Genomic DNA, 24,289 nt, shown 5'->3' with positions numbered 1-24,289 from the left:
TTTGTTGTATGTTCGGCGAAGTTTAGACGGTCGTCAATCTAGCAGGATACGAACTTTTTTTTTGCATTGCACCAACCAATTGTCACGAATATAATACCAAGCCTCTGGAAACAAAATTTTTTTTTAAAAAAAAAACAAATTATGCAATGTATAACTAGAATCTAAAATCATGTGTATATACGGGAGAAATACTTACCGCGTCTGTCGTGTGCAGCTAACGTAGCTTTCATTTGACCGCAGTTGTAGTCGAACATAGTTTTTGTTGGCGAATCGTACAGTACTTTCCACCAGTAAGAGAAGGATTAAAGATATCTATCTGAAAAAGACTCTTATGTTTTTTCTTTATCATTTGTGTGATGTGTCACCTACATAGGTTTTTAGTAGCATTTGGGAATACTATGTCACACAAGTTCGTCAGGGCTTTGTCCTTGTCAGTCAAGATCACATGCAGCTCCCTACAATCGCCGAGCATCGCTTTAAGTCGCTCCAGGGCGCACGTGAAGTTACACTGTTGTACCCTATAGATAACCGCGTGCACAATACAAAATGACTTTGATGTCGACGTCACACCAACAAACTGAACATATGGCCACTTGTACATGTTGGTGTTGTTCATCGTGTCAATCAACAGCAAATCTGGGAATGCATGCCACATGGTATACGACTTTCTCATGACAGAATCAACAAAATATTCTCCATCCTGTTGGTAAAAGGATTCTCCCAGGTCTGAAAGGCGAACCTATGGATTTGAATAAAGTTTTCAAGTATCTGCATTGGGTTTAACAAAAAATTACTAAATATTACAAATATTCGTATTAAATATCAGAAATATATTAAAAATAATATAATAAAATAATTTACTAAAATATAACTTATTAAAATAATATTAGCGAATAATATATTTTGAAAATGATATAACAAAATAATATATATTAAAAATAGTCTTACAAAAATTACCTGCATGGGGGTGTCACCAATTTTATCTTGGTCATCAACGAGCTTCAAGACGTTGTATATGTCCTTAGTAATACATTTGTTACTGGAAAAACGTTCCTTTATGGCTGCCTTAATTTGAGTAGGCCTTAGACTCTGCATGTGTAACGTGGCAACCATATCAACTTCCTCGCCGGCCAGTTTCCTTAGAGTCGGGTGTCCCTCCTCAAAGACAACAGGACCGTGGTTGTGCGTCTCGTTGACAACCTCTAGCTTCCAACAATCGTCTGTCGCGTTGTGCCTCCCAACGAGTTTAAATGGGCATCCCATTTTAATACTCCCAATATGCCTCACCTTGGCCTTGAGATTTGGTTCCCCTCCTCGATTGCATGCAAGGTCAACACTTTTGTTCCTTGATCGTTGGACGACGATAACACAACCATGCTCCCATCATGTCTTCTTGTTCCAATCCACCAACTCATCACGAGAATTAAAATACTGATATCAAGCAACGTAAATAAAGTAATATTTAGTACCTTGTTCAAAAAGAATAATAATAAGTTTAAAAAGAAACATATTGGGTCATACATTATCCGTTGCATAGGAAAATGTCGTCTCGCGTATGTAACAATCATCATCATCAGCTTCATCATCGCCTCCTTTGTCGTAAGCCTCTTGAATGTCATCCTCAACGTTATTTGTTACTCGCCATGACAGATACGCTTGCTCTTCTAAAGGTAACTAGTACGAATTTTGGGTTCCGTAATATGGTCTGTATACAGGTAATTGATACGAAGACTGACCATAAGGTTGTTGTTCTGGTCTGATTTCGTATGTATTCGACGAATCCCTATTTTCCTTCGGCCACGAAGGGTGACTACCACCGTATATGATATACCCCTAAAAAAATATAATGGCAACGTATCATATTTAAAAAATAACTAACGTGCTATTGTATTATATAAATATACTAACAACCCTTGTCAGGATTTGGTAAGTTGGGCTGCCCGATATATGCATAGCACGGCTCTTGGTTCAAGCCTGGATGTTCATTCAAATCTGGTAAGCCCGACTGCTCCGGCTAATTGTTATATGCATCGCCCGACTGCTCGTCGTTCGAGTCACCAAACAAATGATCATACCACGATATTTTATTTGTATGTTTTGTGGATATATTGTCCGTGGTGTTCATGATATATAGAGAGAAAAAAGAGGAGACGAGAGCCTTAAAATTCAATTATTAAAACAATCAGAGGCGGATAGCCCTATCAGTGGCGGATAGGATACGAGGTTTGACTGATTTGATAGTCCTAGGTTGTCGGGTATCTTATCCGCCACAGATAGCCTGATAGGGTTTCTTTTGTCTAATATTGTACCTTATCCGTCGCGGATAGGGCTATCCGCAGCGTATAGGGTACATATAGTATAAGACAAAAACACCATGTCCACCACGGATAAGGCTATCAGCCGCGGACACGGTGGGTGCTTTTAATTTCCCTTGAGTGTCCCTAATAGGACCCATATATAAAATACTATCAAAATAATGAATCAATAATTCATCGGATGCACTTGGACCGACGTCACATCCTAGTCTCCATATTAGCTCAACTGAAATAATAAGTCAATGTTTCTTTGTACGTCACATCCTGGTCCCCAAGCCAGCTCAACGAAAATAATTTATCAATGATTCCTCAGACGCACTTAGACCAACCAAACGCCAGATCCTGGTCTCCAAACCAGCTCAACGAAAGTAATTCATCAACGATTTCTCATACGCACTTAGACCGCCCAAATGCCACATCCTGGTCTCTAGAGGTGCAAAAATTGGGTGTTATACGGAACCAAACAGAAGAATCGGGTCCGGGTAGGAACCAGTTCTGGGTATAGTTGGGTATTTGACCGGTTCCCCCGGGTTTTTTTCGGGTTTTAGGTAGGGTAGGGTTGGGTTTTGACCGAGTATTGGCATAACCGATTCCACCGGGTCCGAGTCGCATCTGGTTTTGGGTACAGTTCTGGAGGGAAACCCAAAGCCCGGTCCGTACCCAAGGGTAGGGTAGGGTTGGGTTGGGTCTGGTTCAGGGTAGGAACCGCCGGGTCAAGTCTGGAACCTATTTTTTGTTCACCTCTACTGGTCTCCGAACCAGCTAAACAAAAATAATTAATCAATGATTCCTTAGAGCACTTAGCCTAGTCAGACGCCACACCCTGGTCTTTATACCAGCTCAACGGAATGATAGGGTGTGGCTTCTAGGACCGTGTTGATTAATTTTAAAACTACTGAAAGAGTGAGATGGAAAACCAAACCTTTTGACTTTATTGGATACCTTGAATACCGGTTGAAAGTAGATTGCCCATCATATATTAGGTTTGAGAACAAGAACGATACTAGTGTTGTTGGTTGGGCCTATATGAACCCGTTTGTTGGAGGATGTCATGTTTAAGTATAAGGTTACATTTTTAACGTTGTTAAAAGCTATCATGTAAAATTTGACTTTCGTAATTTAACATGTTATCTCAAATTGTATGGCTCATAACGGGTTGTGTTGAAAACGGATTTTTCCGAAATAAGTCACCTTTGAAAAATATATATATTTATCAAAATGGCCAACTATGTCTGCTTTGTGTTGATTAAACGTGACAGATAATTGTGGTAATGTTGGCGACAACAGAGAAGTCATGATTACAATCCTCAAGGAAATCTATACAACAGAATGCAACCCGCGGCGGGGGTAGGGGTGAAGGAAGTTGAAGGGGGTGGCTGGTGTCGGTTTTGAGAGTAGAGACGGCGGTGACAACATACAATGGTGAAGGGTGGGGCTCATCAATTGAGTCGTTTTAATTTAACAATTTTTATTAACTAGTTGTATAATTTAAATAAACTCAATTAACCCATTGTATAATTTTAATAAACACAAATAAATCACAAGTAAATTCTTACTGTGATCCAAAATTTCAAATTCATGCTAATGTTTTGTTTAGCAGGTGACTTAAAGAAAAAGATAGTGAATGTCAGAAGACCGTGAAGTGTATTTTGATCATTGATATGCGTTCACATTTTTTACCTGAACCCAAGAAGACCAAGTTTTGGCTTAATATTTTGTTCACATGAAAAACAGAAACCACATCAAGTAATGGATGTTCAGCGTAGAGGTGCACAAACCGGTTTTTTTAAAAAAACCGGTTCGGTTATTAACCGGACCGGTTTTTTTTGGCCCGGAAAAAAACCGGTTCGGTTAATAACCTGATCGGTTAATAACCGGTTTTTTTCTGTCAAAACCCTAACCGGTCTAACCGGACCGGTTAGACCGGTTAATAAACCGGTTTTTTTTTTTTTTAAATTTCGCGGTTTCAAATACGAATATTTGTTTTTTATATTTTGTACTTAATGAAGACCATTATTTTTTCACAGTATAAACAAACCGGTAACTACAAGGCAAACCGGTAACTACAAGGCAAAACGGACTGACCGAAGCCATTCTTTGCTTTCGTTGTTAGGGTTCTTTGCTTGGAAGATGAGTATGAGTGTGTGTTGGTGAATGTGTTTTCAACAAACCAAAGATTAAAAACACATAACTTTCATTTATAGTTTTTACATTAAAAATACAAACATTAAATCGTTATCGCATATTCGTAACTCAAAAATACAAACATTAAATCATTAACACTGAAGAAATCTCTGCCAAGAACTGTTGTTCATGATTTAACTCAAAAATACAAACATTAAATCGTGAACTAGCAGATGCTCCTGTTGTTCCCAATCGCAGTTTGTTCATGATTTGCCTCCATGTTTGCTGTTTCTTTAACTAAATTAGAAAAATCTAAATCAACAAGTAAATAAGAGCACATATTAGGAAAAAGAATGCTTAGACACGATTACATGAACAACTTGCTGTTTCTTACTCATGATTTGCCTCCATGTTTGCTGTTTCTTTAACTAATTTTCTTCGCTACCCGATCCCGAGCTATTTCTTAGGTAATCGTCGTACGCGGCTTCTTCATCGGTCATTGGTTGAGTGTGTCCTTCATTGACCTCGTCTTCATACAAGCCCGCTTCATACTCCATTTCCCCCTCGAGTGAGCGTTGATGTTGTGCCCTATCTAAAGAGTCCAAGTAATCCTTGTAGCAAATCGACATCTCTATAGCTGGTGCAGTGAGTCGAGTCCTCCTAATCGATATAACCCTGCCAGAAACAGAAAAAGCAGACTCCGAAGCTACCGTGGAAGCTTGGACCGTTAGTAAATCTTTGGCCATGGCGGCGAGGATCGGAAACTCATCCTCCTTACCTCTCCACCAAGCCAGCAAATCAAGACTTCTAAATTCATCCGGAGTCATGTGTTTCACAAAGTTGGTACCACCATACCTTCCAAGTTCACTGCTTGGGGTGTTTACCCTTTGACGTTTACCGGCGTCTTCCCAAATCATGTAGTACATCCCCATTTCAAGGTCGGTTTGGAATTGGGATTGGGCAACAGCTCTTAACGAGTCATGAATTTGGGAAGACGACCCTTATTTTGTAAGGTAGACATCATACATGTTTGACAAGGTGGTGTTGAAAGCATTCTTTAAAGTTTGGCTATAATAGGGGTTTTGATCGTCGTTTAACCCAAGCTCATCACAAATTTTTTCTATTAAAGCTTCAACACCACCAACATTGATGCAAGGGTTTAACGCAGCAGCACATGTCAAAACAGCGGGTAGTTGTTGAAAATATTTTCTAAATTTTTCTTTCATTTTTACACCCATATCAAAATAAGGTACACCCCTACAATCAAGTTCACTCAACTTTGTGCACATGACAGCAATTTTTGGTAAAGCAATGGGGCTTGTTGGATAGTAAACCCCGGATAAACTAGTTGTGCAAGATTTAAAAATTTGAAGGACCTCCGTAACGATCTCAATCAATAACCAGTTTCTAGGATCATATGGTGCACATTTACCCCTACTTGACAAAATTTGATGAAACGCAATTAATGATTCTTTTTGTTGGATGGCTTTCTCAAACATATTACAAGTCGAGTTCCATCTTGTTGGACAATCCCAATTTGGCCCCAACCATTGACAATTAGCTTCTACACAAAATTTTTTGTATCTTGAAAATGTTTTATTGTTGCTAAAAACATCTCGTAACATTCTTTTAAAACTGTTTCTTTGCGTTTCGATCACGTTTAACCCATCTTGCACGACCAAGTTGATAATATGTGCAATGCATCGGCTATGAAAAAACGCTCCATCACAAATAGGTTTATACTTTAATTTTAAATGGCCAACCGCGGCCGTATTGTTGGACGCGTTATCAAACGAAATTGAAAAGATTTTATCTTCAATTTTGTATTGTCGAATGACTTTATCCAAGATTTGAAAAATATTTCTACCCGTGTGCGGGTAATCAAACAATTGAAACGCAACGGTTCGTTTCATCATTTGCCACGACTCGGGGTCAACCCAATGAGCCGTCACACAAATGTATGAGTCGGGCGAACCATGAGGTACCGACCAAACATCCGTTGTTAAGTTTACACCAGTTTGTAAGTTTGAAAAGTATGAAATTAGTTCGGATTTAGCGTTTTTCCATGCTTTACGACAATCTCTTCTAAGGATCGAACGACTTACGTGTTGGTAGCGTGGTTGAACATAGTTTTGCATCATCTCCGTGAATTGAGGGTTGTCGAAGTGGTTGAAAGGAAGTGTTTGTTGAATCACAAAGTTTGAAAACTGTTGACGTACCGCTTCAACGTCGTACGTAAACACCCCTCCTTGATTCGTCATCTCCGGCTGCGAACTACTTCCCGCTTCGTCCTTCAAGGCCTTGCAAAAGCGCTGTTGTATATGCGCTTTTAAAGTGGAGTTTGCATCTTTGGCATAGAACTTCAAACAGTGCTTGCATCGAGCTTTTTGGCGACCGTTAGACAGTTCGCATAGGTCGAAATGTTGCCACACATCTTGGTTTCGTTTCGTGGGGATGATCCGAACGACCGTTATGTCTGTGTTCGAGGCACCCATGTTGACGGATGAAGCAGCACTTTGGGAGGCCATGATAATAAAAGCGTATAATCGAGTATGAAATAAACGAGTACGAGTATGAAATAAACGACTACGAAATAAGAGCGTATGGAGTGGTAATGTGGTATAATTGAGTGTGAGATAACAAAATAATCGCGTATGAAATAAACGTTTAGAGCTAGTAGAGTTGTATAATCGAGTGTGAGCTAACCTACTCAACCTAAACTATATATCGTTATTTGTGGGGGTAAAATGTTAAAAAAAACGGCTAGAAATCAAGAAAAAACGGGCAAAAAAGGACCCAAACGGTCATATGGCCGTTTTATAACGGTCAAAAACCGGTTAACCTAAAAACCGGTTTTTAGGTTAACCGGTTTTTGACCGTTAACCGGTTTTTAGGTTAACCGGTTTTTTAATAACCGGTTTTTAAATTTAACCGGTTTTTTTACTAACCGGTTCAATAACCGGTTTTTGTCCACGAATGAGTAACCGAAGTACTAACCGGCGGTTCAATAACCGGTCTAACCGGTTTTTTAATAACCGGTTTTTCTATTAACCGGTTTTTGGTTAAACCGACCAAACCGGTTCTATAACTGGTTTTTTTGAACACCTCTAGTTCAGCGGACGGTTCAGTTTTGAGCCCAACCAAACGAACAACAGATATTGAAGAATAATAACAATTGATTTTTGCCTCGATTTCAATTTCGGTTTAGGCTCAGATAACCATATGATGAATGTGAGCTTTACATGTTTGGTGCTCACAATTCAGTTTGGGTAGGTTAACAATTAGATCAACAATAACCATATGATAATCAACTTATCACAACATTGAAAATGCATGTAACTTATAGATGATTTCTGCACCTCGTATGCAGCCTAAAATATGTATAGACCTTTTCATGTCGCTTTCCAAATTCTCAATACCATTTAAACAAATTCCGAATTTATCTGCAAATTTTCTACAGATGAACTTTATACTTGTATTTATGATATATTTGGCATGTTCGAAAACTTAAGATTTAATAGCTTACTGAAGAAGTTCGGTTCGGTTATTCAGTTCAGTTAAGTTAAAAACCATAACCCAAAACCTAACCGTTGAAGTTGGTTTTCAAAGAATGAATTAACCAAACCCTGCACGTTACTAAAAGTCTCAACCTCTGCACAATACTCACTTCCTAAGTTGCAAACATAACACAAAACTTGAAGCATGTAAAGTTGTAAACACTCCCAAATTCAAAACTTCATATTACAACTTGCAGAGATAAAAGATGCAATAGATGCATACCTCCAAATCTAAAAAGTCATGCATGTAACCAAAAAAAGCTTCTAACTAACATAAAAATAATGACCAACGTCATCTTAAAGCCTGCGTATTTGAGCTAATAAATTACTCAAACTAATGTATTTGTTTATAACCAAACAAAAATCAATATCCAACAAGCAGATTAAAAAAGTGAATATAAGCCTTGTAACACTTATTACCTTGTTAACAAGATCAGGCCAGGGAATCAAACATCTTGTATCGGTGTGCACTATAGCTATCACCTTTTGGAATTCAAACAAGCAGTAAGCAAAGCATTGAACGACAGACTAGACCTAGGGGTTTTAAGGGTATCCATCTGAGTATAAGTCTTAAGCGCATGGTCAAACATACCAGCAATACCATACGATTTAATAAGCGAAGACAAAAACTGTTCTTCAACGATTCTTGGGTCGTTTTTATGAGACTCAATGAGGGTTTCAATGTCTTTGAAGCGGTGGGATTTTGCAAGGCGGCGGACGGTGATCTGCTGAGCGTGGTGGGTGGATCCAGGTGAAGAAGATGAGTGGTTGGTTTTGACGGTTGAGTATATGTCTAGGGCTTTGTCGGTGTCGTGTTCTTTTCTGAGCTTGGATTTGGCTTTGGAAATGGTCATCGGAGATGGGTTTGTGAGATTGGTGGCCGCCGTGGCGGCGGTGGAGAGGTGGCGTGCGCGGCGGAGGAGAGTGGTGGATGATGACGACGCCATGTTTTAGGGCTTTGGGTTTAGGAAGAAAAGAAAAGAAAAAGAAATGAAGTGTGTAGTGTATGTGTATTGTGAGCTAGGTTTTTGTTTCATGGTTAATTGAATTTAATTAAAACCGATCGGTTATGGTTATGGCTAATCTGTTTCCGTTGACTGATTTTAGCTGAAACTGGTTAATTTGCGTTTTTTTAAAATTTGTTCACTCTATATCGGTGATTTAATGCTTCCGGTTTTAGATTTGAATATTTAAATTTATGTCATTGATTTATAACATAGCTTGGAACACCAAAACCAAGCTTGAAATTGACATGTTTCAGCTTCAAACCTTTATAATTGAGCCTCGAACGTCCTAACGGTTCGTTTTTAATTGGAGTAAAGGAACAAAAGTGCATTGGATAAGTAACTGAATTTAACCGAAACCGACGGTTATCTGACTTTTAGTTAACCGATCATTTGGTTATTGTTAAGCCTTCATAACCGAACTGACTTTGTACACCACTGCTTAGCATAAATTGAGAATTACATCATATATCCCATTAGAGATGGTTAAATTTGGATCAATGTTTTACCCAAAGGTATGTTTCCTCCTTAATCTCCTCAACGATTTTGAAACATGAAAGTCCTCCTATAGTCTATTGTTAAATTCCTGATTATTTCTTGATTTCCATATCTGCCATAGAATGGCCAAAAAGATTGCAACATGGAGCTTCTTCTTTTCTTTTGAGCCGATGATAACAAGCTTGAGCATTTTGGTCCAAGCTTTTAATAACTAAAAAAAACAAAGTCAAGCTAGAACATTTTGGTCAAATGTAATGTATATTGTTAAATAAACAAATTCTTGTCAACTTCAACTAATATCAACATCATTCTTCATCTGCGGTAACTTATACACAATGGTAACTTCCATAAAATTTGTTATTCGTCATTTCTAAATTATTTTAAACCCAACTTCTCGTCTCGTCTCCGCTGCATTCAACTAATCGCCTCAAAACTGCTAATGAAAGATTTGCTTGATGATTTTAGGACTCGCCTTGCCTCGCTTAAGTGCCTAGGCGTGTGTGCCTGACTCGCCTTTGACTACCTAGCTAATAAGCATTGGTTGATCCCATGTGCTTACAACTTCAATCTTAGCAAGTGTTGGGGTTTGATATTTTTTTTTCTGTTTCGTTTTTGCTTTTTAATAAGTGATCATATTATCAAAAAGACTTGATATATAATCTAACGTGAGTTAATGAAAATCATCAAACTTGTTACAACTAAGTAAACAATGGAACAATCATGTAATTCACACTGTCTTTTATTATAATTTCATTGAACACCGTATAATCGTGTATCACACGGCCTAGTAGCATACTAGTATATGTAGAACTAATTTCCCAACGTACTAATCAACTTTATGAATAAAAAACCTTAGCTAACTAACGGCCTTCCCTGTAATAAATTATTAGTTGGTTTTAAATGATTTATATGAAAACAATCGACCATGCCATAAAGTTTTTCCAAATAATAAATAACGAGAAGTTAAATTACAAAAATCACCCTAGATCATTGTTACGTACAAGTTTAGTGTTACATTTGTTTTCTTCACATTATTAGTGTAAAGTAGTTAAAGTTCATTTGATCAATTAGGTGTAAAAACACCTAACGACGCTATTGTCAACATTAAAAACATGCAAAATAACACAAATGAAACAGTTAATAGCAAATAAATCATTTCATATAAACTAACTTTTAATATAATAGCTTTTTTAACTTACGTGTCAATATATATTTGACATAAACAATCTGAAATAGCTTGCAACAAATGTATACTTGTAGGGGTATGGTACTAAACCCGGCTTACGACCTTAATTTATTATGTCTGGCTTACTTTATTATATGGACTAATACAATATTATTGGGCTGAGGGGGTTTTGTGGAGGTAACCCTAACTGGGCTAGGCCCATTAGGGTACCATGATGGTGGCCATGAGGCTCCCTATATAAGGAGGTCTCCACCTCCTTATTAAGGGTTGTTGTTGTTCTCAATAAGAGCCACCACCATAACCATTTTTGTTTCTGTAAACAAGAGATCCTCGAGATTTCTTAGCAGTCACCTCCACACCCCCAAAAGCCATTGCAGATCTGAGCGGAGAAGACGATCCGAGATTTGGTTAGATCTCAAGCTACCGGAGAAGAAGATCGAGTCGTGGTTCGTTTATCTCGAACACCGAGGAACATCGTCTTGGATCAGGTCAGATTCATTTCATGTTTCTTCATTGGCGCCATCCGTGGGACCGGCAACGAGCTACCCTTCGATTTTCGTCTCGGTTCTCAGATCTGATCATCCATTATTTCAGATCTGTGATTCTTTTTTCTCCTAAGAAAAATCCAGATCTGGAAGTTTACAGAAAGATGCTTCAAGATTTGTTCTATTAAAGCTCAAAAAGATCCATAGATCTAAAAGATGCTTCCAGATCTGTGCAAAAATGAAGCTGGAAAAGATTTGTAGATCTAAAAAAGAAACTACCTGATTCGGACGGTCAAGCCTCCGGATCTGTGATGGTTTTAAATTCTCTCCACTCCGAGCTTCAGATCTATTTTCGAGGAGGAATTTTTTACACGATCCAAAAACTGAAAATTACAGATCTAACTTTCAATTTGTAGATCCAAGAATCTTTCAGATTTGTCTGCTTTATAAACAAAAAAAAGCAAACTATTAAGTCTAATATCTATCTTACCTCGCTTGCGCGAGACAAGACACACATTAGACTGGGGGGGCTTGAAGGGGTATGCACCCGCCTTAACATCGAGCGGGGCGGGTCAACCCACAAGATATAGACAAGAGGCTTGAAATCAGGATTTCATGAAGACACAAAGCCAAAACCTATGCGCAAACGCATGAAACATCTGCGCGTAACGCATATCACATATGCACACAACACACACATTTAGTGAGAATAAAGAGAAGACCTTGCGCATCCCCGGGATAGGCGCATAAAGGCCGCGCGTAAGCGACACACAACAAATGAGAATAGTCTAATCCAAATCAGGATAAGGACAACCATGATTGTACTCATCAGACAACCTTCCAGAAGACAACATGTGTGTTGGAGGACGACTCCATGCCTTTGGTTTTGTGTAGAAGACTCCGCCGCCATGCATGAGCGCCCGCGGAAACCACCATGTGGGTCGTGCCTTTGGTTTTGCGCAGAAGACTTCGCCGCCATGCATGCGCGCCCGCGAGTCACCACTCCGCCGCCATGCATGCGCACTACCAAGGATCAAGCTTCCGCCGCCATGCATACGCAACCTTGGATCATCACTCCTCCTCCATGCATGCGCGCACCGCAGATCAACACTCCGACGCCATACAAGTGCGCTGCGGACAAACTCTCCCGGCCATGCATGCGCCGCATCGGAGGAACACCCCGACGCCATGCATGCGCAGTGCCGAGGGTCACTTACCGCGGGTCAACACCTGCGTACCACCATGCATGCGCGCCGGCGGGTCCTCTCTCCGCCGCCATGCATGCGCAGTGCCGAGGGTTAAGACTCTATTGCCATGCATGCACGCCACCAGAGATCAAGTCTCTGCTTCCATGCATGCGCACTGCCGAGGATCAAGACCTCGCCGCGATGCATGCGCGCCCGCGAGTCACCACTTCGCCTCTATGCATGCGCACAGCCGCGGATCAACATTCCACCACCTATGGAAGATCCCGCGCACATGGAACGCAGCACAACTTAGAAAATGTCTCATGTAAAAGTTGTCAAGTTCGTAATCAAGGCTTTTTAAGCCATTATGAATAATGATACGCTCTATTTTTTCTTAACATGCGTTCTATTACCTTTTGCATACATGTTTCACACTTCCCTTTATTAATTTTGAGCAATATGACAACATTGTATTGACATCAAACTAAAAATAAAACGAAGTAAAACATACATGCGCGAGCTTCAAGCTCGGACGCGTTAACGAGTTTTAACTCTAAAACGTTAGGGCCTTAGCCCAATAATATGAGCTTTAGCTCAAATTACTCATAGCATCCATCCTACGTATTGCGCAGCTGGACCATAAAAATACCTAAGCACAACTAAGGCAAAGCACATGCGCGCTCAACCCTTCGCCATGAATGCGCGCTCAACTCCCGCCATGCATGCGCACTCAACTCTTCGCCATGCATGCGCGCTCAACTCCCCGCCATAGCGGGTTGCATGCGCGCTCCCGGCGATTACTCTCCGCCACAGCGGGTTGCATGCGCGCTCCCGGCGATTACCCTCCGCCACAGCGGGTTGCATGCGCGCTTCCGGCGATTACTCTCCGCCACAGCGGGTTGCATGCGCGCTCCCGGCAATTACTCTCCGCCATAGCCCCCGCATGTCAACTTCAATCAACCGCGGATCAAAATCGCTCCCCGCGGATCAACTATAATCTCATGCGGGTCATTTTTTGCTTCCGCGTTGCGAATGAAGCTTTATGAACGCTAAGGGTCAACTTTAGCTTCCGCAATCAACTTCTGCTTCCGCAAGCAAAGTTCCCGCAAGGCACAATCAAAGCCTCAAGGGTCAACTTCTGCTTCCGCAAGCAAAGTTCCCGCGTGGCGTTATCAAAGCCCTAAGGGTCAACTTTAGCTTCCGCAATCAACTTCTGCTTCCGCAAGCAAAGTTCCCGCGAAACAAAGGCACAATAAAAGCCTCAAGGGTCAACTTTAGCTTCCGCAATCAACATCAACCTCCACGCCATTCGCGAAACAAACAAGCCGCATGCGTGCTCCGGCGATTCAACTCCGCCATAGCATGCCGCACGCGCTAAATAATAATTGGCGGATCACATTGTGAACTCCCGCGGATCAATGAATAACTCTAGCGGGCAACTTAAATGTTGGAAGGGACCAACCTCACATACCGCGGGTCACTAACGCGCAACCGCGGATCAAATCTGACCGCGGGTCATGGCGAGAAACTCCAGCAGCTTAAGTACAACCTCTGCGGGTCACAAGAAAGCTTCCGCGGGTCAAGCCCGGCTTTTGCGTATCACATGTACGCTCTGAGCAAAGAAATGGCCGGTCAGGTACGGCTCCCGCAGGCCAAGTTAAAGCTCCGACACGATCACCGCGGGTAACATACGCGCCAAACTTAAAGGTTGGGAATCCTCATAAACCCATACAGCTACACGCCAAACTTAAAGGTTGGGAATCCTCATAAACCCATAAGGCCACGCGCCAAACTTAAAGATTGGGAATCCTCATAAACCCATAAGGCCACGCGCCAAATTTAAAGGTTGGGAATCCTCATAAACCCATACGGCCATCGGCCACGCGCCAAACTTAAAGGTTGCGAATCCTCATAAACCCATACGGCTTCGCGCCAAATACAAGACCGAACGCGGCTCCGCTCCGCTCAACACGCCATCATGATTAAACCTCTTATAACCCGAAGCAAAGTATACATATGCAAAAAGGTACATTTGGGAAGCACCGGGTCCAAAAAACCGTACAAGCACTCCTAATAAGTCCAGAACTCCAACTAACCGCTTGCACGCCCAGGAGCAGCACTGAACTAGGGGAACTAGTGGAGGTAGGATCCTAAATACCCGGTGGGTCCAGTTTCCAATTTTCTTATCATCATCCAAGAATTTCATTGAAAAACCTATCACCGGAAAAAACAAAAACATGGCGGGCAATTAGAGTCCACGCCGCCTCCTGCTCCGGCAAGCAAGCCGCAAGTTGTGATGATCACCGTGGCACAACTCTCCGCCACCGCGCATGCGCTCGCCGTGGTTCAATACAATGCTAACATTCATGCGCACCACGACAAGTGAACCTCGCCACCGGGTAATGTCATTGCGCCACCACGCGTACACGCCACCGCGGATAACCATATGGCCGCCATGGTGCATGCCACCATGCATGAGTTCCACCGCTATGAAGCAGCAGCGCGCCATCATGCATGCGCGCTGGCGCCGAGCACCGCACCACCGCGATCCAACACCTCGCCACCGTGCATGCGCATCGCTAAACAACACACCGCCATCATACTTGCGGATCAACACTACGCAATCACGTCACAAAAGAACACTGCGCCACATGCGTGGGCGCCGTCGCGGAACAACACCGCGTCATTATGGATGGGCGCCTCCAAAAATTTGGTTTCTTGCATCCGCATCACTGTTCAAGCGGGAAGACATGAAGGTCGCCATCACGAAGACCACCATGCTTGTTATTTGTATTCCGTTCACGGCGTGTCAACCGCTTTCTCATGCACGTAGGCGGACAAAAACAGGCACAGCGGATTAACACCCGCCACCGCGGATCAACATTTTGCCACCGCAGTCGCAGATCAACCCTTCCGCCACTCTACATGCGCACCGCCATGATGCTTACGCGCAGTCGCGTATCACATTCCATCACCTATGAAATATTCCAACGCCATGCATGCGCACGCAACTCGCCGCCATGCATGCGCACTCAACTCTCCGCCATGCATGCGCGCTCAACTTTCAGCCGCTATGCATGCGCGCCCGCGGATCACCACTCCACCGCCATGCATACGCGACCTTGGATCACCACTCCGCCTCCATGCATGCGCGCACCTCAGATCAACACTCCGTTAGACGAACACCGATCACCGCGGATCATTATGAACGCCGCGGGTCACCTATGAACATTCACAGGTCACTAATGCAAGTCAGTGGATCAAAACAACGTAAGTCGCCTCTGCAACCTCATGAAAGCTCCAGCATCTGCGGCCACGCGCCAAACATAAAGGTCGGGAGCCTAATAATATCCCAAACGGCTACGCGCCACACTTAAAGGTTGGGAATCCTTATAAACCCATATGGCCACGCGCCAAACATAAAGGTCGGGAGCCTAATAATATCCCAAACGGCCACGCGCCAACGTAGGTTGGGCACACCTCATAATTTGCCCGAGGATGGGAACCTTGTAATACATCCACTTTTAGTTGATATGTTTTTGCAGATTCGGCTACGAGTCGCACAAGCACCTATGACATTATTATTATTATCTGGCCGTTTGTGCCTCCATTATTATTTTGAAGACAAGCCGGGATAGTCATCCTGCGTAGAAGAGGCCCTTGTGGGCCAGTCATTATCATCATATTATAGCTCATAAGCCGCAACTCGCGCATGCTTCATTATTTTATAGCTCGTAAGTCGCCTCGCGCGCAAGCTTCATTATTTTATAGCTCGTAAGTCGCCTCGCGCGCAAGCTTCATTATTTTTATAGCTCGTAAGCTGCCTCGCGTGCAAGTAGCATTACATTATTGTCGAGATGCGCACTCTATCTTTTATCAGACCCCGCGCCACTATTGTTATGATGCGTGCTATATCTTATTCATGCCAGCGCACCATTATCATCATAAGGATCACAACATGTCACCATCATGGAGAAAACCTCTCAAAACTCAAAGATAATAAAGACAAGGCCGAAGAAAGGGAAAAAAACCGCCTCATATCCTAACACACCTTATGAAGTCCAGCGCTCCACCTAAAAGACTTGCACGCCTAGGAGCAACACTGGACTTGGGGGGCTTGTAGGAGTATGGTACTAAACCCGGCTTACGACCTTAATTTATTATGTCTGGCTTACTTTATTATATGGACTAATACAATATTATTGGGCTGAGGGGGTTTTGTGGAGGTAACCCTAACTGGGCTAGGCTCATTAGGGTACCATGATGGTGGCCATGAGGCTCCCTATATAAGGAGGCCTCCACCTCCTTATTAAGGGTTGTTGTTGTTCTTAATAAGAGCCACCACCATAACCATTTTTGTGTCTGTAAACAAGAGATTCTCGAGATTTCTTAGCAGTCACCTCCACACCCCCAAAAGCCATTGCAGATCTGAGCGGAGAAGACGATTCGAGATTTGGTTAGATCTCAAGCTACCGGAGAAGAAGATCGAGTCATGGTTCGTTTATCTCGAACACCGAGGAACGTCGTTCGTTTATCTCGAACGACGCTATTGTCAACATTAAAAACATGCAAAATAACACAAATGAAACAGTTAATAGCAAATAAATCATTTCATATAAACTAACTTTTAATATAATAGCTTTTTTAACTTACGTGTCAATATATATTTGACATTAACAATTTGAAATAGCTTGCAACAAATGTATACTAATTTTATTTTTTTTTAACCACCACTTGAATCATTGATGGGCCAAGGCACTAATCCACAAATTATAGAAAAAACTTAATTCAATGGTAACATACTAACATAGTACAATCCCATTATTAAACACTTTAATCGTAAATTATTCGAATCTAGATATATTAATCGTGTTGATCATATCCTTTTCGACCAACCCATTTTGACACAATTCATGCATGTTCCTAAATCCGTCATATCTAAATTTAAAACAACAGTTCATACTAAACCTATATAAAATCCTGCTACCATCATTGCCGCCCTCAACCACCAATGTGACATCAAACTTCATACTTAAGACTTAGTTCAAAATAACAATCCAACTTCTGTTCAAAATGTAAAAGAATATACTTCAAACTAAAAAAAAGTCAACTATCTAAAAAATTAACAAGCACTTCCCTTGATATGATGCAAATTATTAATATTTTCAAATTTAAAAAGTCAAAACAATAAAAGAAATATAGAATCTAGATATAGAACACATGATTAAGAAAAACAAGTTGCCATATGGGTTGATCCCTTCATAGCAAACAAAGATCCAGAGTCACTTTATGTTTTTCTTTCTAGACAACTATACAAAATAAAAATTAAAATAATAATAATTATAATAATTTACATCAACAGTAAAAAACTTCATATAACTTAAGCTACTTACTGCAAACAAGAGTTACCAAGCTATTACATAAATAAGCAAAATATAACTCTACTTACAACCCGATCCATCTACTGTGGGCCCACATCTTTTCCAGTAATCTCCCCACTGCCGCCACGCCCAAACGACGAAACCGCCATTGTACCACCAAGACCGCCGCCAATGGAAGTCATTAAAGCCGACAAGCCATTGGTGGTTCCACCACCAACCGCCATACCCAACCCGAGAAAATCAAGAGTTGCAAGCTTTGGACCCATCATGAGCTCTTGCAAACCAGCCCGCCCGTCATAGCCCACCCCAAGCCCAAGCCCAATAGACGCACCACCATCTGTGTCATCTCGCTCAAGCCCGTATCCTCTAAGAAGCGATGCACCAGAAGCCGATGCACCCATCTGAGCAGCTTTCTGAAGCAATGCGGTTGCTGACATAGCGGGCTGAGGTGGGGGAGCATATTGCCTGAAAATTGATGGCCCTTGATTGGTTGACAAGCAGAGTGACACGGGTTCTTGAACCGGAGACGGAAGTGTAAGAACGGGTGTGGGTGTTGGTGTCGGTTGGGTCATGGTTTGAATAAAATCTTTGAACCCAGGTGTTTGACTTTGACTTTGACTTTGAGGTTGAACTTGAAAAGTTTTTGATGCCGTTGATGATGCAAATAAACTAGCGAATACACTGCTACCTGTGCTTCCTGTATTAGCTGAGCTGCAACTAACATTACAGCTTTGGGTCAACCCGGATACCAATTGTGACGGGGTTTCTAAAACGGGTCTAGATTCCTGGTTCATCTTTGCAATTTCGGGCAAATCTGTAAACAAAAATGTGCTTCTAATGAGATTCCAATAAAATAAGGTTACTAGTTAAAGCTTTAAACTTTTATGTTGTATACCTGGAGTCTTTGCAATACACAAAGCTGAAGATGTTATGGGCACTGCAGGGGTGGCAGTGGGTGGCGGGGGAAGCGGCAGTGGGGTGGGCGGTGAAGCTGTTGAGGCTGATTCTGGGGCCGACTCTATAGCTAGAGGTGTCGGGTTTTCATCTTCCTTGGTAGGCTCATCTTCGGGTGGACCTTTAGCACTCTCGACCGCTAACGCATCACAAAACGCTCGGTGGGTGATAAAGCTATCCCTCCTTCACATAAGAAAATAATATGTCAATACTTTACAAAAACCACATACACACTTAGAAATGATATTACTGTAAAGTAAAAATGTAACCTTGAAAACAAAGTTCCACAATCACATTTATACTCTCGGGTTCCACATACTTTCAAATGAGCCTTCCAATCCGATTGCACCGCGTACTTTTTCGAACACTGATCACATTTCCATTTCTTCTCACCATGTTTCCTACAAAAATGCTTTTTAATCCCGGTAAGATCACCCAACGCGCGTTTTGGATCATGATGAACACACGACGGCTCGGGACATACATACACTCTTTTCCTAATCTCTTTTGTTGTCCTCTGTTTAAGCTTCCACGGTAAATTATGCCCCCTTCTATGAAGTTGCAGGTTTTGGTCTCTCTGAAACCCCTTATTGCAAATCTCACAAATAAATCGGTTTGTAGCCATTAAAGTAGTTGGAGATAAAGCAATCACCTCTGCATCCGGATCTATATGTCGAAAAGTATCATCATCATCATCATCATCATCATCATCGTACTCAGTATATCCCACCAATAGCAAAGCTATGGTAGGGTCTGAGGAGGGTAAGATGTAGACAGCCTTACCTCTACCCTATAAGGATAGAGAGGCTGCTTTCGGTGAGACCCTCGGCTCGATAGTAGTTTTGCATCAAGCCTTGGACATAAGGCACATAGCACTCAATCATCGGGACACCGGCTGATCGGTGCATGTACCCTTGTCTTTCGGCTATCAACGCCACTACATGATGCCTGATTAACCGTCCGTCACTTTTAACGTTATTTTCACGAGATTAGTAAAATAACGTCAAAATTAGTGCAATTTCACTTTTGCCCACCGAGGGTTCACACATATATACATCATATGTGCGCACCACAAGCAGGGCTATATGTCGAAAAGTATATTATAACAAAAAAAATCATGCTAATTTTCATCTAAATTACAATTAATTACGGATATGTATATTTATTCGTTAATCTAACATATAACTTACTCCTAATTGAGACAGCTAGCAAAATAATAATAACAATAATAATAACAAAAAAATCATGTTAATTTTCATCTAAATTATGATTAATTACGGATATATATATTTACTCAGTTAATCTAACATATAACTAACTCCTAATTAAGGCAGCTAGCAAAACAAAAATAATAATAATAATAATAATAATAACAATAATAATAATAGTAATAGTAACAATAGTAATAGTAATAGTAATAATAATAACAAACATAAAAAATAACCCAATTCATTAAAAACTAAATCTTTAACAATTACCTGGCATTCCGGCTAAATTACGCTTCCGTTTGGCCGGTATTTCAACCAGCGCCGCAGTGTGATTGGCCGGAGAAGAGAAGCTAGCTTCGCCGGAAACAATAGACTCGTTAACGGCCGACGAGTTATCCAACTCAGTAGTCATGATGACTCCTCAATTATTCACAAGTGTTTCTTATATAAAAAGCAGATTTTTATCTAAATCAAGTACATCAAACGCTTTTACCTTTATTAGGGCTATCTAAACCACGTACCAATCAAACTATCATCAATCGTTTCTATTTATACCCAAATCCCAAATCAAACAACAATTAAACAACACCCAGATCACCAGTTGAGCTCACGTTCAGCTCACAGTCTCAATCAGTCTCAAACAGTACAAAGCTAGGGTTTTAGACATTTGCAGTAAATATCAGCCAAATTGATCCAAGATTTGAAGTGGGTATCTATAAACAGATCGCTAGAATCCGAATTAAGAAGATGGACAACGATAAGAGAACAAAATTGATTTGAGAGATGAAGAGAGAGAAAGTGATTTGTAAAGGCCAAAAGTCTTCGGTTTGTGAGTTTTTGAACCGAAACATTTGGTGGGTTAACTGTGGTTAGTGTTTTACTAGAGGTGGGGTTAACCGTGGTTAGATTAGAATAAGGTTGTGTGGATTCGAAAGGCCACTTACTTTTGGTCTTGGCCTTTTCAGTTTTGGACCAACAATCGTTTTACACGTGTGAATTATTAAAACTGTTTATTTGTCCAAACACGTTGGTTTTTTAGTTTTTTACCGTCTTGAATTGGTTGTCTAGCCATCTGTGTATTTGGTTTAAGGCTATACGTATTGGGCGAGAAGAATCGGCGACGAGGGGCTAGTTTCGGAGGGAACACCGGTCTCCGGCGATAAAAGGGGTGACCGGAAAGGGGGGACGTGATTTTGTCATCGGTGAAGGTTTGAGGAATATTATTTTATTGTTATGTGTGTGTATATATATATATATATTTTGGACTACAACCCCGCTACACCTTTAAAACAAAAATCTTCTTTTTGCTAGTTAAACTATTATATTAGGGGTGACAACTATTATATTAGGGGTGACGGGGTGGTCCGTGATGGCCACCCCATCACGCGTTATGTGTCCCCAAACACCGCCGTCGGTCTCCCCATCACGCGTGATGGGGGTCCGGTCGTGATGGTCATCACGTGTATTAATCCAAGAAATTTGAACATTGGGGGAGGCGGATTAATAAAAAAATAAAATTAAACAGTATAAATAAACAACAATTTCAGTCCAATTCAAAATCAAATCCAACTTAAAACACTTTCAATCTTCTACTATAAAAACCTATTTCTTCACCACTTCAATTCAAAACAAAAAAATATGGAATTTCCGAGCAACTCGTTTCCACTAAACACCGACAGTTCTTCGTCTTCGGACGATGACATTGTTGAATGGTTCCTGTTTTTATATAACGAACTTGAAGGCCCGAGCCGTCCAAAGAAAAAAATGGTGGATCGTGATCGTATACATGCCCACGAAGTGCTAATGAACGACTATTTTGTGGAGGAGCCGAAATACAATGACGAGACGTTTAGGGAACGGTTTCGTTTGCCGAAATCTTTATATTTAAAGATTGTAACCGACGTCGAAGCAAGCGAAGAATGGTTTCAAGAATCTTACGATGCGAGGGGCAAACGAAGTTTTACGCCGCTTCAAAAATGCACATCCGCTATTCATCAATTAGCGACAGGTAAACCACCCGACCAATTCGATGAATACTTACAAATGTCTCAAAGAACTTCACGTGAACGTCTCCAATTCTTTTGTAACGCGATTATTAAATTGTATGGCAAAGAGTTTCTACGAAAACCAACAAGACACGACATTACACGTTTTTACGTCGTGCATGAGGCTAGATGACATTTTCCAGGGATGCTCGGTAGCATCGATTGTACACATATCGAATGGAGGAATTGTCCATGTGAGTTATTTCAAGAGGCGTATGTTAGGGATGATATCAAACGACCGACCATCTCACTTCAAGCGGTTGTATCGAATGATATATGGATTTGGCATTCTTATTTGGTGTTCCTGGCTCAAACAACGACATCACTGTTCTATACACATCACCGTTGTTTCAAAGCGTAACAGATGGTACCACACCTTTAAGGTCCGTATTTTGTTAACGGGAGATATTACAGACGTGGCTACTATCTTGTCGATAGTTACCCGCAATGGTATGTTTTGTGAAAGCTTTTTCGTTTCCTGTCGAGACCAATGAAAAGGCGTTCAAGAAGTTGCAAGAATCGGCAAGAAAAAATGTCGAGAGAGCTTTCGGTGTCTTAAAGGATAGATGGTGCATACTTAGACGACCGTTTCGTGCAATGAAAAAACCCACGATCTCTAGCTTAGTATATGCATGCATCATATTACACAATATGTTAATAAAAGAATATGGACGTGCAATTTCTCCAGATTGGGTGCCGGATCCTCCTACTCAAGTTCCTGTTCCTAAGAATGTGCAATTAGACTTGCGGGATGAAGATATTCACCATCTGTTGAGATATGATCTAGTTGAAGTTGTAGGTTCTTTAGGTTTGGAATTTATGGATTCAGACGATGAGTAGATTGTTTATTGTAACTTTTATTTTTTAATTATAATTTTTAAGTTGTAATATGTTCTAGTAAAATATTGTTTTTAATTTTTAAGTTGTAAAAAAACAAAATAATAATAATAATTAAACCATCACACCACCCATACTAAAATTCCATCACTAGTGATGGAAAGTGGTGGGGTGAGGTGGCACACCCCCATTGGGTGTTGCAAGTGATGGGTTCTGGACCACCCCCTCCCCCTTAGTGTCAAATCATTTTTACGTAGATAGCGAGTTTTAATTAGGAAACTACGGCTGTCATTTTTAACCACAATTTAAAACCCGACCTAAATAACTACTAGTTGGAACTTGAAAGTACTCGTACTCATGAAATACGAACCCGAATCTAACAAACCCGAGCATAACCTAAACTAAAACGAGTCGAGTACTTAGTACTTTTAAATGAGTGTCGGGTAAACCTAAAAAACCCGAATAACCCATTTGAATATGTATTTTATTCAATTATTATATTTCTTACCTTAGCTTATTCAATGAACATCATTGTCTATCCAATTCATTTTTTAGGTCGACTATGCCATTTCGATTCCAACTTTCTATCGATTACCATTTCAACATTCATTAATTCCAGCGATTAAATATGACTATTTATTCAATCAATCGATCGATTTTTCTGGCTCAGTTCATCAGTCGATCGGTTGATTTTTGCATATACACATTTTTTTAGTTTTTTATGTCAAATACTCGAAAGCCAGTTAACCCGTACGCATAAAATTCAAACCAAAATAACCCAGGGGAGATTAGGGACGGGTATGAGTACTTGAAATAAATTTCTCGGGCCCAAGGAACCCGACCCGATAAACCTGAAAGTACAACCCGAATAACACACCTATAGGTAACATTTTACAAGCGCATTGTGAGTTAATTAAGCTTAACTAGAAATTTAAAAAAATAAAAAGTAAAAAATAAAAATACAAAAAATGTGATTTGTTGTTAGTGATGATGGACCCCAACTTTTGAGCTTCATGAGAGTTCAATGGGATGTTGGAGCCTGGATTGTTGTGGTTTAATAAGGTGGTGAGGTGGCCATGGCCTTACACAACACACAACCTTATATGTTTTACTGGTTGGATGATATTACTATATATATTAATTTGGATCTTTTGTATGCATTTATGGTTGTACTTTGTAATTTGTGTGTTGTATTTTAGTTATCGGAAATGATATTAACATTAAACTAGATATATTAATTTGGAACTATACTATGCATCTAAGGTTTGTACTTTGTGATTTGTATGTTGTACCTTAGTTTGTATTTTATGATTTGTATACTGTACCTTAGGTATTGAAAACGATGTTAACATTAGATTGGAAAAGTCAATCTTTCATTGAATCATGACCCACTATACTATCTACTTTTCTATTTCGCGGGCCAACGCGTATTAAGAAGATTTGATTGACTCTCGATCACAACCCAAGATCTGAACTTCGACTATGGTTTCACACCCCTTGCAAAACGA

General features: G+C 40.8%; 2 protein-coding genes across 2 annotated transcripts; both read right to left on the bottom strand.

Annotated features, from left to right (window-relative positions):
- Nucleotides 1–1,383: 1,383 nt before the first annotated feature.
- On the bottom strand, nt 1,384–9,047 carry LOC143551236 (small ribosomal subunit protein mL103 (rPPR7)-like). Its single transcript, XM_077041706.1, has 4 exons — nt 8,480–9,047; nt 1,737–1,833; nt 1,522–1,674; nt 1,384–1,431 (listed from the first exon to the last, which is right to left on the bottom strand). Exons 1-4 carry the CDS (start codon nt 8,941–8,943, stop codon nt 1,384–1,386), a joined length of 762 nt encoding a protein of 253 aa, XP_076897821.1. The 5' UTR covers nt 8,944–9,047.
- An 8,626-nt stretch (nt 9,048–17,673) lies between these two features.
- On the bottom strand, nt 17,674–20,732 carry LOC143551250 (zinc finger protein GAI-ASSOCIATED FACTOR 1-like). The gene is made up of 4 exons (XM_077041713.1): nt 20,170–20,732; nt 18,961–19,357; nt 18,633–18,874; nt 17,674–18,551 (listed from the first exon to the last, which is right to left on the bottom strand). Exons 1-4 carry the CDS (start codon nt 20,309–20,311, stop codon nt 17,818–17,820), a joined length of 1,515 nt encoding a protein of 504 aa, XP_076897828.1. The 5' UTR covers nt 20,312–20,732; the 3' UTR covers nt 17,674–17,817.
- Between the last annotated feature and the right edge of the window lie 3,557 nt (nt 20,733–24,289).

Source organism: Bidens hawaiensis, unplaced genomic scaffold (assembly GCF_021521415.1).
Source record: "Bidens hawaiensis isolate Kalapana, Puna unplaced genomic scaffold, B.hawaiensis_p1.1 tig00016275_1, whole genome shotgun sequence".
Lineage (NCBI taxonomy): Eukaryota > Viridiplantae > Streptophyta > Magnoliopsida > Asterales > Asteraceae > Bidens > Bidens hawaiensis.
This window is presented reverse-complemented; position numbering and strand designations above follow the sequence as displayed.

Excerpts from the sequence above, each read along its gene's own strand:
- LOC143551236 (XM_077041706.1), bottom strand. The coding sequence starts at position 8,943 with ATGGCGTCGTCATCATCCACCACTCTCCTCCGCCGCGCACGCCACCTC. Across the intron at positions 1,834-8,479 it reads GCTTGTTTGAATTCCAAAAG|GGGTATATCATATACGGTGG; the intron begins GTGATAGCTATA and ends ATATTTTTTTAG. Across the intron at positions 1,432-1,521 it reads TTTCCTATGCAACGGATAAT|TATTTTAATTCTCGTGATGA; the intron begins GTATGACCCAAT and ends GCTTGATATCAG.
- LOC143551250 (XM_077041713.1), bottom strand. The coding sequence starts at position 20,311 with ATGACTACTGAGTTGGATAACTCGTCGGCCGTTAACGAGTCTATTGTT. Across the intron at positions 19,358-20,169 it reads TAATTTAGCCGGAATGCCAG|ATCCGGATGCAGAGGTGATT; the intron begins GTAATTGTTAAA and ends TTCGACATATAG. Across the intron at positions 18,552-18,632 it reads GTGTATTGCAAAGACTCCAG|ATTTGCCCGAAATTGCAAAG; the intron begins GTATACAACATA and ends TTTTGTTTACAG.